We start from the raw sequence: 13,803 nt of genomic DNA, 5'->3' as shown, positions 1-13,803 counted from the left end.
CAACATTATTCTCATACTAAATCTAAAACACAAAAGCTACTGGAAGGAAAATTAACTCTATCCCAGCTGAAACCTGGACATCAATGTAAGGTACTGCAGCCTAACTAATCTCACTGGAAGAATTCAAAACTCTTATTAACTTGCTCCCTTTCAGTTGCTTTAGTTAGTTTACTTTGTAAGCTTTATCCAGAGTATATCTGTATATCAATTTTGTTAAACCTGGTAAAGTAGCATTAAAGTAGAATTAAAAAGTAATAAAAGAATAATTTCTAGTATTTCTTATAGGCAAAGCTGTTTCAAGATGAGTTCCCCTCCCCTGCCCTGAAAATAGAGGGTAGGTATGCCAGAGAAAATACTGAGCTGGAAGGTGCTGTTAGTCAGCTGGTCAATAAGATCTTTCCCCAGTGCCAGACAGAAACCCCTGGCAATTGCTGAATTTAAAAATCAATAGGTGCAAGGAACTGAGATCTGCTACCTCTTATGTATCCCCCCAGGCTGCTATCTCTATGGTATGCTGCTCAAATTCTGTCTACATGCTTTCTCTGAAACTACCGCTTTTGGTTTTAGATCTACTACAATTGTGGTACACCTTATACATAGGTATGTGAGATTTGGTTTGTTTTTATAGTAGGGAACGTTTTAAGGCCTGCATGAAAAACAAAAGCTTGTCAATTCAGTGTATAGCCATTACTGTGTGAGCAGAATTGTAGACCTGAAATTATATCTTGTGTATTCTGGAAATTTGTGAGTCTTGGCTGTTTTCATGTTGGGGAAGTTTTTCTGCAGGAATGATCTCAGCATTCAGGAGTGTTGCAATGTTTTCCGCTTGTAGGATTGGTAACGCTACAGGAAACAAAGCTTTCTGATATTATTTCACTGGTGTATATTTTTACTCCAATTATTATGCAATGTATAGCTTACAATAAAAAGCAGCTACAGTAAATTCGGAGGTGTCATTCAGCAGTAGCTCTAAAGAGCAAAACCAAAAGTAGGGAATACTTTCAAGTAAAATAAATATAGAGCTGAAAAACTCGGAAAATTGATGTTGGGATTATTTTGCTATCCCTTTTGCCTGATAATTTACTTTGTTTCATTTGTTTTTCTTGAGACTGCATTGATGAAGTATCTTTATCTGTTCATCCAGATTTTCATGCAGCATTCTAAGAAGACAGAATTCAGAATTAAGTTCTTTAATTGTTTTTATGTCTTCCTTACAGGAGATTAGAATTCTAAAAGCAGAATTTGCAGTATATTTTTAGGGATGGGAAAAATTTGAGGTTTATGGGAGGATTTTATTTGTCTTGGGTCAAACAGTCAATCTTTTTGAATGATTTGTTCATACAGGCTATCTTTTCAGCTGATGGTCAGAAAGAATGCTTAATTTTAATTGAAGTATTTATACAGTTAGATTAAAACTGGTTTAGGTGCATAGGAAGCTTGTGCAGTTTTTAATCCCTTAGTGTTGCTTCCACTTTCCAGAACGCTGGCTAGTCAGATGTTTCAGGACATTACTTCAATGTATCTATAGAAGTAAATCTCCCAACAAAGTGAAAATATTTGCCCAGCATTGCACAAGAGAATACAATGAGAATTACTGTCACTTACACAAGAAAACAATTGTTCTAGTGTGACAATTTTAATGATTGAAGGATTAAAATAGTTAAAGGTTCTGGTGATGTTTTGTTTTCCTTCCTTTCTCCCCCCTCTCCTTCAGAGTTTCCAAGACTTTGGTTTGTGTTGGCTGAGTTCGGTGTACGTTTGCTTACAGCAGGCACCATAGTGCATAGGATAAGCTTTTGACACAGTGAGTGACTGCATGGTTGAACTAAGACTGCTCTGTTCAGGGAGATAAGGGAAAATTGATCCCGTTAGTCTCATTTGCAACAGATGTAGGCCTGAAGGTTCGCAAATAGAAAGTATTTCTCCACTAACTTCTTAGCTTTGGTCAATGGTTGCACTCAATATACCCAGATTTAATGCTGCTGGTTTGGAAAATTGATGTTTTTAGAATTTAAGGAAGGAATTCGTGCCTGTTTGCCATTTTTTAGCAAAAGTACAATGTGGCCCCTTCAGAGTGCCAGCAGATCTCCATTTTGCAGTGGCTGACCTTGCTTGTGAAAGTGCTGATGAAATCTTTTACTTAACATTTGAATCCTAGAGGAAAAGTATGTCTCTCTTCTAAGCAGTTTTGTTTGGTTACAGTGTGTTCTTCTGGGGTTTGAAAGGATGATGACCAAAATAAGAAATCCAGCCACGCTTAGAGGAGGTGCTTTGAGGGCAGTCTCCTCTTTACAAGTATTATCTGCAAGAGGACTGGTTTTGCTGCAGTTGGCCATCAGTTGTTCAGAGACTTTCAAAGTGAGTTGGGCAGCTTGCAAGACTTCCTTTTCTAATAGCAGCTGTCATGGCCACATGATACAGGATGTATTGCACATACATTTCTAAGGAAGAGGAATAACTTTTATTTTTAATAAGCTGCTGAAGATTTTTCTAGCTGTCAGGATTGGTTTGTCATGTGCTACATACCACTGTGAATTTTAAAATGGAACATTGCATATCAGTTAACGTTTGGCAATTCTGCAGTGTGTATTCTGCAGGCTTCTGTGCATTTTAAATACTGTCAATCTTTTTATTTTAATGCCCAGTCAGTCTGACTGTCTGTCTCAGCCTTTGAGCCCAGGCGGGTTCATTGTCTGTTTACTTCATTGTTTTACAAACAATATTGTTTTGTTCTGTAAGGGAAAATAGAATTTCCAGATAATTGACACAGGGCTTTAAGGAAAAATAAAGTGCAGTCATAATAAACTGGGACCTGGTAACAGTGCAGTGTATTGATTTCTAAGAGTAAAGTATCTCTGCCTCACAAGTGCTTTTCTCTGAAATTCTTATATAATATCCATGAATATTGGGGGGTTTATAACATAATTTAGAATATGGAGTAACAATCTGGAAATAACATTGATTAGAGAAACCGTGGTGTTTTCCTTTAATGTTTGTTGAAAGATGGTTTACAAAGCATTCTTGCTCTTGCTTTAGTGAACGTCCCAGCTGAAGTGGAGATTAACAGCTGAAAGGAAGGGCTGTATATGTGGGAATTGTGCTAACCTTTTGTCTGCTTTTGGTAGCTAGTAAATCTTCTGTATAATTTTAACAAAGCATTACATACTGTCTCAACTGATCCTAATTATTAGAAGACTGTCCTAAAGTAAACTTACTTTGCATTATAGGAACTCCCGTACCATAGAATCATAAAATGATTTGGCTTGGAAAGTACCTTAAAGATCATGTGGTTCCAACCCCTGTGCCGTGGGCAGGGGCACCTTCCCCCAGATCAGGTCACTCAAAGACTCGCCCAGTCTGTCCTCTTGCTCATGGATGATCTCTTGTTTCTCACTTGGCACTAGTTCCATGGCCTCAGTGTGTCAAGCTAACTTGTCCCAGAGGGTTTGATTCCCTTATCCTTTAGGCGTAAGGGCCCTGCTCTGTTCTACTTATCAATTCTGTGCTCATAATGAGCATGTCCCAGACCTTGTCAGCACCTTCCCTGAGCCTGCTGCAAGCTCCAGTGTGAAATCAGTGAGTGAAGGTTTTGAAAATCTTGCCTTTCATCAGTTGTGGATTTGGGAGTCCTGTTTATAAATAATGGCCTCTATGCAGGTATCAGTAGTTCATCATAAACATAAAGAAGTGAGAGCCTAATTAAGGAAATGATGAAGTAATTTTCACTCTGAAAAAGATTCATTAACATTAGAAGCAATTCTGCTAACTTTGATAACAAGTAGTCTTTGTGCTTTAAGAGAAGTATTCACATATGTGGCTCTTGGAACAAAGCAGGACAGGAAAGTAAAGATATCTTCCTCCAAAAGTCTCTGAAAGAGAAGTTACTTTTTGCTTGGATAAATTCTATAAAACATCAACTACCATACCAGGGTCCTCATTTTCAAAAGAGAAAAGCCATAATGAAGTGGAATTTACATGAGCGTACTTTTGAAGCAGTTTTACACAACCCAGTCTGAGTTAAATCAATTATTTAAGTCACTTTGACTTTACATTTTTGCATCCTTGGCATACTGTGACAAATCACTGTAAATGTTTGACAGAAAGGATCTTAGGTCTGGGTCTTGAGAAACTTCTGATACATATTTAACTTCCTTTTATAGAATAACCTTTTTGGTTTAATGCAAATAGTACAAAATCTTACTTCCATGTTTTATTAGAAATCAAAGTAAGAAGACATAACCCCCCCCAATTAAATTTAAATATCTACACAGTCTTCTAAACATTAAATGGAAAATGTCACTATTCTTTATCTTATTTTTTGAGGGGAAGTGGAATGAAGGAGTAGTCATAATTACATTCTGTTAATCATAAATGAGCATTTCACATATGCTGCATTATGTTATTATTAAAGGATTTTATTTTTCAGCTTGGTGTATATAGATGTTCTGCCAGAACCTTTGTGGTTTCAGCATAATTTCCATTTGTTTACTTCCAAGTAGCAGAGTGTTGGTTCTGCTTCTACTAAATAGTCTGTGATTAAACCAAATAACAGTCCTATCATGCTTTGGCACCGTGTGCATTGACGTGAGCGGTGGGGCTTTTTTTAATGGGACCTAGTGCTACAGAAGCACATAGCTGTTAAAATTGTTAAGCCTTTTCAGGCTGTTACTCACTCTGTTTTAACTCTTAGTGATACCAGATTTTTAGCTGAACCTGAGGCATGTGCAAAGCAAGCAGGGGTACATTCTTTTAGGAATCCTCAGACAGAAGTGGTGGGATATTTTCCCCCCATTTTAACTGTTGTAGAATAAATTGACATTTAAAGGAAAATGCCTATTGAAACAAGAAATTTGATTGTGGTTTAAAAATCTTCTGCATTAATATTTAATTTGGTAGCTTAAGCTTTTGTATATTTGTTTTACATCTTATTCCACTATTTTACAATTCTGATACCATGAAGTTAAGAAAAAGGGAAAATGTTGTTTTGATGCCTCTCTTGGATATGTAGAGTTACCTCTATTACAAACATCATAGCTTAGAAATTCTAGGATCCTGTGGGAGTCACAATGGGAGATGCTCGTTGGAAGGGAGAGGCAGAAATGTATTTCAGGTCTCAAGGCACATTGTTGGTGGATAAACTTGGAGCTCTGGTCTGTTTTTGTTACAGCTCTCTTTAAGCTGGAGCAGTACATCTCAGAAAGCAACTACAGAGCATAGATATTGGAAATTAAAGGTGTCAAAGGAGGAAGCTGTTAATAATCAATTTTAATCAGAAAATAACTAACACAAAGTCAGTGCTTGGTTAGATAGCCAGGAGGACCAATCCTAGCAATGCCTAAAATGAAGAGTCTACCTTTGCAACAGGAAGGGTCAAAATTTACCGTATAAGCACAAATGACATGAGGGAGTATTTAAGGTTTTTAGTGAGGATGTAGCTACATCTGTGTTGGAGGGAGGACCCAGGAACCTACAGGCCTGTCAGTCTGACCTCAGTGCTGGGAAAAGTCATGGAACAGGTGATCTTGCGTGCTATCATGAAGCACATGCAAGAGAACCGGGTGATCAGGCCCAGTCAACACGGGTTCATGAAAGGCAGGTCTTGCCAAACTAACTTGATCACCTTCTATGACAAAGTGACTCGACTACTGGACGAGAGAGAGGCTGTGGATGTATCTTCCTGGACTTCAGTAAAGCCTTTGACACAGTTTCTCACAGCATTCTGCTTAGGAAACTGCCAGCCTCTGGCTTGGACAGGCGAACGCTCTCCTGGGTGGAAAACTGGTTGGATGGCCGGGCCCAGAGAGTGGTGGGAAATGGTGTGAAATCCAGCTGGAGGCCAGTGACAAGTGGGGTTCCCCAGGGCTCGGTGCTGGGTCCAGCCCTGTTCAATGTCTTTATCAATGACCTGGATGAAGGCAGGGTCTTTTCCAACCTGGTGATTCTGTGTTTATGGTGTATTTTTCTCCTTTCCAGCACATGTTTAAGCCTGCTTTCGTTTTGCAAATGAGTGTGAAGCTGCTTGTCCTGGTGGCAGACACTCCCCTGTTTGTTGCTCCTGCACACCGAGTTGAATATGTAATGGAAGAGGAGGCAACATGTTGAGCATATGCATGTTTGGAGGACAGGTAGGAGCGCTGGGGAGTTAGTCTCCTGCAGCAGCTGGCTTACAGAAGTAGGGCTCTATTGCTCTGTTCTTGCAAAATCAGTGGGGTTATGCTCAGCTGCCCTAGTGCTTTTTCTAAAAGTTTTGAGACTGGTGAGATGAGACAAGCAAAGGTTATATCTTAAAGCACTGTACTAGAAGATATTTTTCACCCCCAACTCCTCAAGTTGAAAACTTCTCCCTTTGCCAGATTATTCTGATTTCCTTTCACTCCCATTCCATTATATGGTCAACAATACTATTTACTTCAAGCAGCAGCATCAAAAAGAATAGTAGAATGAAATTATCTGGATGTTAGTTAGGTTTCCCCAGCAAACACTTTAGAAGGGGTTACATGAACGTGTAGCAGTGAAGTACTGAGCTTTAGGTGAGTTACATCTGTAAAGGTCATTTTTGCATTTGGAAATCTTCAAATGACAAGGTGTGCTTGTGCTGTGGCAGCTAGTGTTTTGTGGTAGTCTGTGGTGCAAAGAGAATGCAAAGCATGGCTGGAATTTGGATTTGTGGTACAGCTTTTGGTGTGGCAGAAAGCCAGAAAAATGGTTCTTTTGTAGTCGGAAAGTGCTTTTGAGGAAATGTTGAGGACAGTGGTGAACTTTGATTTTTAGGAGTTTTACTCAGTCTGTGTTTTTTCTGTGCCTTTGCTGCTGCCCATATTAGCTTCGTCTGTATGGTGACAGAGTTTATACTGGTCACTGGGAGTAGTGCAGGCCTTGTGGTGAATGTTGCCTCTTGAAATTAGATTGTTCATTACTATTACTGTAATTGTGTGTCTCAAACCATTTCAAGTCCTTTCATTTCAGAGCTTCCTCTTTCACACAGTGATATTTCCTTCATGTGGACTCGTTGTTACTGGAATAATACAGGCATTGTGTTCTTGAGCTGTACAGAATCAAGTATTTTTTCCTTCTTTTTGTCAGCAAAAACATGCAGATGCTGTCCAGTGCTCCAGATTGCGTTAGTAAGGCTTTTAATATTTGGAAAAGCTCTGATCGTTATTTGCATTGTAACATTTGTCTTCATTTTTTTTCCTGAAATAAATCATCTGCTGAATATTTCACTTCATCAAAGTCATCTTTGAACACCACTAAAATGGCAATCCAAAATTACTATATAAGGAAGAGTATGGCTTTTAAAACCAGCTTTATGTGTTGAAATCTAGAGAGCATAATTGATTGTCTGAAATAACTGGCAACTTCTCTGTTCAAAAATCCTGATGGAGTTTAACCATTGTCTTTAGAAGAGCAATCTGCTATTTCTGAGAGACTGCTTATCAGATCCCATTACGCAAAGAGAGCCGTAGGACGTACTGGTCTTTCTTTAGAGCATGGGAGAATCTTTGTTTATTTAAAAAAAAAAAAAGTATAACTGGTTTACCACCAGAGCTGCTGTTTCTTGATTTTGTACATCTGTTGGAACTGGCAAAAATGCTGTCATACGCATTCTTTCCTCTCCAGAGAAAGGGAGGAGGGGAAGGCTTTTTGTCATATGCTTGGCTGTGTTACTGTGTTTACTTCCTAATTTTTTTTTATTTTCTTTATTAACAAAAACCTTCTTGCCTGAAGGGCTCTCCTGGTGTGGGTTGGTACTTTTTGTATCTGTGTGAACGTACAAATGTTAGCAAATATGTAATTATGCTTGTAAGGTTATTCTTGCATTTGTAGGCATATAAACTTAACGTCACCCATAGGCTATAGGATTTATGTATCTGTAGTTTATTTTACACGTCATATATCAGCTGCATATATCTAGGATATAACATCATGCTGAGATCATAGGAGGATATTCCCTTCTGTTATCATTGTTAAGCAGATTTTTTTAGTTTCACCTTTTTTCTTTCAATAAGGGAATGTTAATGAGAAACAGCAGCTGTAAAACTATTAAATTTGTTTTGGGAACAGAAGCAGGTAAAGCATCCAAGATTCCTTTTTGACTAGATTTTAGGTTGAAAGTGTTCCCTTAGGATGGAAGGAAGAGTATGTTATGTTCTTGAAACATGCTTTATTTTAGACAGACCCTGGGGATAAAATAATAATTCATGGGTTATGTTCCACAGAGGTAATATTTTCCTTTATTAGGAAAAGAAAAAAGTAATAGTAGTTCAGTGTTTAAGAAAAAAAAACAGTGACTTTTAAATTATTCCTTTAAAAAGAAAAAATCTAGTGGCCCAAAACATAACATTTTGGGGAAACTAACCCAGCAGACGTGAGGGGGGAGATGGTTGAGGTTTTTTATTGTGGGTTGTTTTTTTTCTTTTGAATTTTTACACTTGAGGAAGGTAGCAATTTTGTGGAGTGCTACTGTACTGAATGGTAGTATAACTTAAGTGTTGATTCAGCTACCTGCTAGTGCAAACATTATGTCAAGCTACAGATGCCTGAAGAGGACCCAGCCCCGTGCTTGCTGCCTGCATTGCTCTGGTGAGCTGAACAGCCTGTGGGCTATTTCTGGGTTTCCTCTTTGGAGAGGGATTCCTGTTTCCTCTGCCGGTCCTCTGAAACTTCCTAGTCGTGACCCAGACATCTCGGTGATCCCCTCTGAGACACACGGCGTGCGACTGTTCCAGCCGCTCTCCAGCTGGTGTATGGGCTGCCTGGGCTCTGGTAAATAGACGCTTTCACCTCTGTCCGTGTTGGGGTTTTGTCTCCATTCATCTTCTCCATACCAAGATATGTAAGTTAGAAAATATTGGTGACCCCTCCGCATTGCTTTTTCCGCCTTTTTGCTTTTGTTTGTTTGTTTTATTATCCAATTTCTCTTTCTATCATCGTATGATAAAATCATGGAAACCCAGTGCACCCCTTGCTGGGAGGCAAGTTGGGAAATGCTGAAGAAAGATGCCAGCAGTAGTTGCATCCAGACATGCAACAATGATGTCTCTGCTGCTGCCTTGTATTACAAAAGTGATTCGCTGAGAGTTAGAAAAATTCCTCTTGTATACTCAGGCTTCCAAGAAGTGGGAGTATTTGCATGTTTGGGGAAGTTAGTGGTTTTGGTTGGAGGTGGTCTCCCACTCTGTTGGGGGAGAATAGGAAAACACCTTGCTTTCTCTTTGTTGTTGAAGCCAGTCAGTTAAACAGAAGGAAGCCTTTGCCATTGTGTTGTACATAAGGAATAATTGAAGCTTTATATGTGATAGGAATCTGTATTTTGGGCTACTTTTTTAAAATCAGTATGATGAAAAATTGAAATGTCGTCACCTTCACTCTAGTCTTTGCTTGAATTGTAATGTGAACGTTGAATGGCAAGGCAGTGTTTGCTGGCACTCGCTCTGCAGCTCTGCTTCCTGAAATATTCAGGTGCCTTACATTATAAATATGCATCTACATACTTCTCTCAGAGCCCTCCAGCTTTGAGACTATCTTGAGTTGATTCGCCACAGCGACTTAATTTCTCTGGTATTCTAAATGGATTCAAAACACACAAAAATATTTAATTTCTTTTAATTAAAATGTGACCTTATAGCACGTGTAGAAAATGTAAGGTAAAGAAAACAGGCAAGTTTCCACTGCTGTAAGCCTGTTTTTGTGCTTTATAGGAGAACTTGTTATATGTTCACTTAGTTGTTGCCTTGGGTTATGGTAATTTTGACGCATGCCTGCACGCACACACACACCAGCCCCCTGAGGGAGCAGGGGAGTGAAGATGCTGTTCTCCGCACTGCTTAAGTGTACCAAAGATGTTCCTTAACCACAGGGAAATTTCAGGCTTGTTAAGATGAGAAGGATGTAAAGGATAGAAAAAGCTGACAGAATGAAGTGTTGGGTCAGATGGTGAAGATGGTAGTAATATGAACAACAGGTCATTCGAGTGCTGTGATCTTTCAGAACCAAAAGTAATGGATATGATTCTAATCTCATCTTTTTTTCACCTTTCTTCCTAATATAGGGAATTCCTGTGAAGAATTTGCTGGAAGAAGATACGTATGAAATTTCTGCAGGAAGATTCACAAACTGGATTACATCATATTATGCCTATATCCTCTAACTCCGTTTTAATTCTTAAAAATGATAAGGGTTTTATATGAAATTTAACCTATTTCTCATGAGTGACCTAGACATGAGTTTACATCGGCAAATGGGCTCTGATCGGGACCTCCAGTCTTCTGCTTCTTCGGTGAGCTTGCCATCAGTTAAAAAGGCACCAAAGAAAAGAAGAATTTCACTGGGCTCTCTTTTTCGAAGGAAAAAAGACACAAAGCGCAAGTCTAGGGATTTAAATGGAGGTGTTGATGGAATTGCAAGTATAGAAAGTATTCATTCAGAAATGTGTACAGACAAGAACTCTATTTTCTCCACATGTACCTCTTCTGATAACGGAACAACCTCTAGCAGCAAACCAAGTGGAGACTTCATGGAATGCCCCTTGTGCCTTTTGCGGCACTCCAAGGACAGGTTCCCGGAGATAATGACTTGTCACCACAGATCTTGTGTGGATTGCTTGCGTCAGTATCTCCGGATAGAAATCTCCGAGAGCAGAGTTAATATTAGCTGTCCAGAATGCTCAGAACGATTTAATCCTCATGATATTCGTTTGATATTAAATGATGACATCTTGATGGAAAAATACGAAGAGTTTATGCTTAGGCGATGGCTGGTTGCGGATCCTGATTGTAGGTGGTGTCCAGCTCCAGATTGTGGGTATGTATTTTTTCCCTATTATCTGCAAAACAGTGTCAGCATAAATTGATAATGTTCATAGAATTACGCTTTTTGAAAAATTAATTGCTTTGCTTTAGCATTTTATTATGTATTATGCTAACAGATAAACCAAAACAACCCAGGCTACAACTCGCCTTCCAAAATAAAACCTTTCCTCAAGTAGGACTTTTTTTTTTTTTCTGCACAGAGGGAATTTCAGCAATGTCATGAAGCTTATTGGTAGGTGGTTGCTATGTATCTACAGCAGGCAAAAAAACCCTTAGATGTTACACTGCCAAGGCAACAGTGCAAAGCTCAAACTAAAGAAAATTGTAAATTCAGTGACTGTACTTTTAATGTAGTCTGTTTGTTAAAGCACAGTGAGTATTTTGGGGTTTTTTAACTGTGAAAAATGACTGAAGATTTTATTTCAATAAAAAGACCTCTCCAGCTTTTCATCTTCCATCTTGTGGCTGGTTGAGACACTACTTGTTGCCCATCAACAGGATTCTGATGTGAGATAATAATTAGCTTGTTCCTGTTTATTATCTGAGGAACATAATGTTTTAACATTGTTTTAATACTTAAACAGTTCTGAAACCATTCTGAATTCTGACACGAGTAGGCTGAATACTACTGAGCAACTTGTCACGCTTCTCTGCTGTCAGTGTCTCATTGTGCCATTCTTCAGCAAGCTGCTTTTTTTAGATGTGGTTTGAGTTATCGTAATGTCTAAATGCTAAAGCCCTGACTGCGATCCGGATGTTATGGAAGATGACATCTCTATTTCAAAGCCTCACAAATGAGCAGTAATTAGAAAGAAGAAAAGGAAGAGTATTGGCAGAGAGCAGTTAAACTAGAACTGACTGTTAGGTAAACTATTCCAGTATTAATGTTCAGGCACTAATGTTTAGAAGACTTCTAAATTTAAATTATATGTTAAGAAATATCTGAAATACAATTTTGCGTTCATAGTTTTAAATGAAATAGAATTTGCTAATGCAAGTCAGAAACAGGGACTGGGAATGTGCTGGTTTCTTAGGTCCAAAGTGGGTGGCTTTACTGTGATATAGTTTGAGTAGAGAAGGAAAAATGATTTGAGGTGGGTTGGCTGCATGGGCTTGTAAAAGTCAGGTGGATTAAAAAATGCAGTACAGCTTGCTCTTCATATTTTGACATTGCAAAAGAAAGCAGCCACTAGAAGGCGATACTGGATAGGCAGAAGTATGCTGTGCTCTAGTTTCCCTGAGGTTTTGCTTTCTGGACAAACTTGTTACTGAAAGAATGTGGAAGCATGCAAGAACTGCTAAACCATTTGCTGTTAAACTGTTTCAGTGAGTCAGATACTTTTTTTTAGTTCTTAAGTAAGTAGACTAAGGCAAGTGTTTTTAATGGACATTTTTTGACTTTGCCTGTTTTTTGCACTTCAGTTTTCTCATCTGTTTTAGGAGAAATGCCCTGTCTATCTTTAAATGGTCAGAAACTGTAATGATAATTGATATGGATAATGCCATTATAAAAATAAAAAGTGGGTCTTCAGACCAAAGTTTAAAAGTTCTGTGCAGTTGTGTGGGGGACCACAGCAATGTGTTGGTTAGTATATTACAAATATTTAAATCGTTGCTCCAGAACTGCCTACTGCATACTTCTTACACTGAGGGTGGAATCCTGTGGAAAACACACTACGCTGCCAGACAGCTAAACTGTGCAAAGCTTTTGCGTGAGGGGAACAAACAAGGACTATGTGGGTGACCTTAACTGTACGTTTGACAACCCAGCTTTTTCCTGATACATTTTATGTGGTAGGTAAATGGTTTACAGGGATAGATGGATTTTGCTTTCAATGCAGAGATGGTACAGCCTCACTGAATTCTCATTACTAATTTCAAATCAGATTAAATTGATAAACACTATTTTTTCCTACATCCTGGGCCCCTGTGTTATTTAACAGAAGACTATTTAACTTTGTGTTACAAACCACAAAGGATAATTAAGAAATAAGTACCTCTTTTTAAGCTGTCTTTCACTGTTGGGGGAAAGCTGGTCTATTTTACCTGCTCCCTTGGGCTAAAACCAGAGATTTTGCCTAGAGATGGAAAAACTGGAACCAAAGAGGTCTTGAAACAAAATTAACTACAATGGAAGTTCATTGCTACTTCTCCTGTGCCAGTGAAGAACCTCTCATGATCTTCCCAACAAGAGAACTGTGGATTAGCTTGGAGGAGAACCTCTGCTGCAGTAGCAGAGTGCTGGGTGAGCTGTCTGGGAGCTGCATGGTCTCTAGCACTTTATAAAGCAGTCTAGTGCCAAAAGTGGTTCATACTGCTGGCACCGTGGTCTTTCTGATCCTGGGCTACTTCATCCTCAGCTTGTGTTGCTACTCCAAATGTATCCTGACTATTGTTGTTACTTGGAATACTGTAAAAGCCTTTGGACCAGCTGCAGCCTTCCTGCAGTGACTTGGTAGGGGACACTGGCAGACAGGTGATCTTTCCCTGGGAGGAAAGAGAACAGATAAGGAAAACTCTTGGGCTTTCTTCCAGACAATTTTTTTTCAGATTCTGTTTCTTCCTATCAGTTTTATAATGACATTTTAAGAAGCCTTGGTGAATCAATATTCCGAATGTGTTCTGTCTTTTCTTCTGCCTGATCTGTTTAATGGTTTTGGTCTGAGATTGTTTTGCTTACGTTATTGGAGGAGATCAGCAATTCCTAGATTTTCTTACCTTTTGCCCAATCTGCTTTTCACTTGACAAAGAGTACAAATCTTTCATTCCTCTTTTCTTCCCACTGTACATCCTTTCTTTAATAAATTGCTATTTACCTCTTGGTTGTTTATGGTTTTTGGGGAGGGGGATGGGTTGCATGTATTTACTTTGTATTTGGTTGTTTGTCCCTTCTCTCAGCCTAACAAGAATTTTTGGCTTTCTTATGACCTGTAAAATTAATGCAAAATATGAAATTTGAAGTCTTGTACAGTTTGATCTGAGCTCTGATCTA

At 38.8% G+C, this 13,803-nt stretch overlaps 1 protein-coding gene across 2 annotated transcripts in view; it reads left to right on the top strand.

Moving 5' to 3' along the window:
• RNF19A (ring finger protein 19A, RBR E3 ubiquitin protein ligase) overlaps window positions 1-13,803 on the top strand; it is a 56,420-nt gene that overhangs the window by 26,115 nt on the left and 16,502 nt on the right. For both annotated transcript variants that reach the window (XM_069854428.1, XM_069854426.1), the window contains one exon: window positions 10,052-10,803. In XM_069854428.1, coding sequence (XP_069710529.1) covers window positions 10,187-10,803 — 617 coding nt within the window. In that variant the 5' untranslated portion in view covers window positions 10,052-10,186. The remainder of the gene's footprint in view (window positions 1-10,051; window positions 10,804-13,803) is intronic.

This window comes from Phaenicophaeus curvirostris, chromosome 3 (genome assembly GCF_032191515.1).
Source record: "Phaenicophaeus curvirostris isolate KB17595 chromosome 3, BPBGC_Pcur_1.0, whole genome shotgun sequence".
NCBI lineage: Eukaryota > Metazoa > Chordata > Aves > Cuculiformes > Cuculidae > Phaenicophaeus > Phaenicophaeus curvirostris.
Note: the sequence above shows the minus strand (reverse complement) of the source record. Positions and strands in the feature narration are given on the sequence as shown.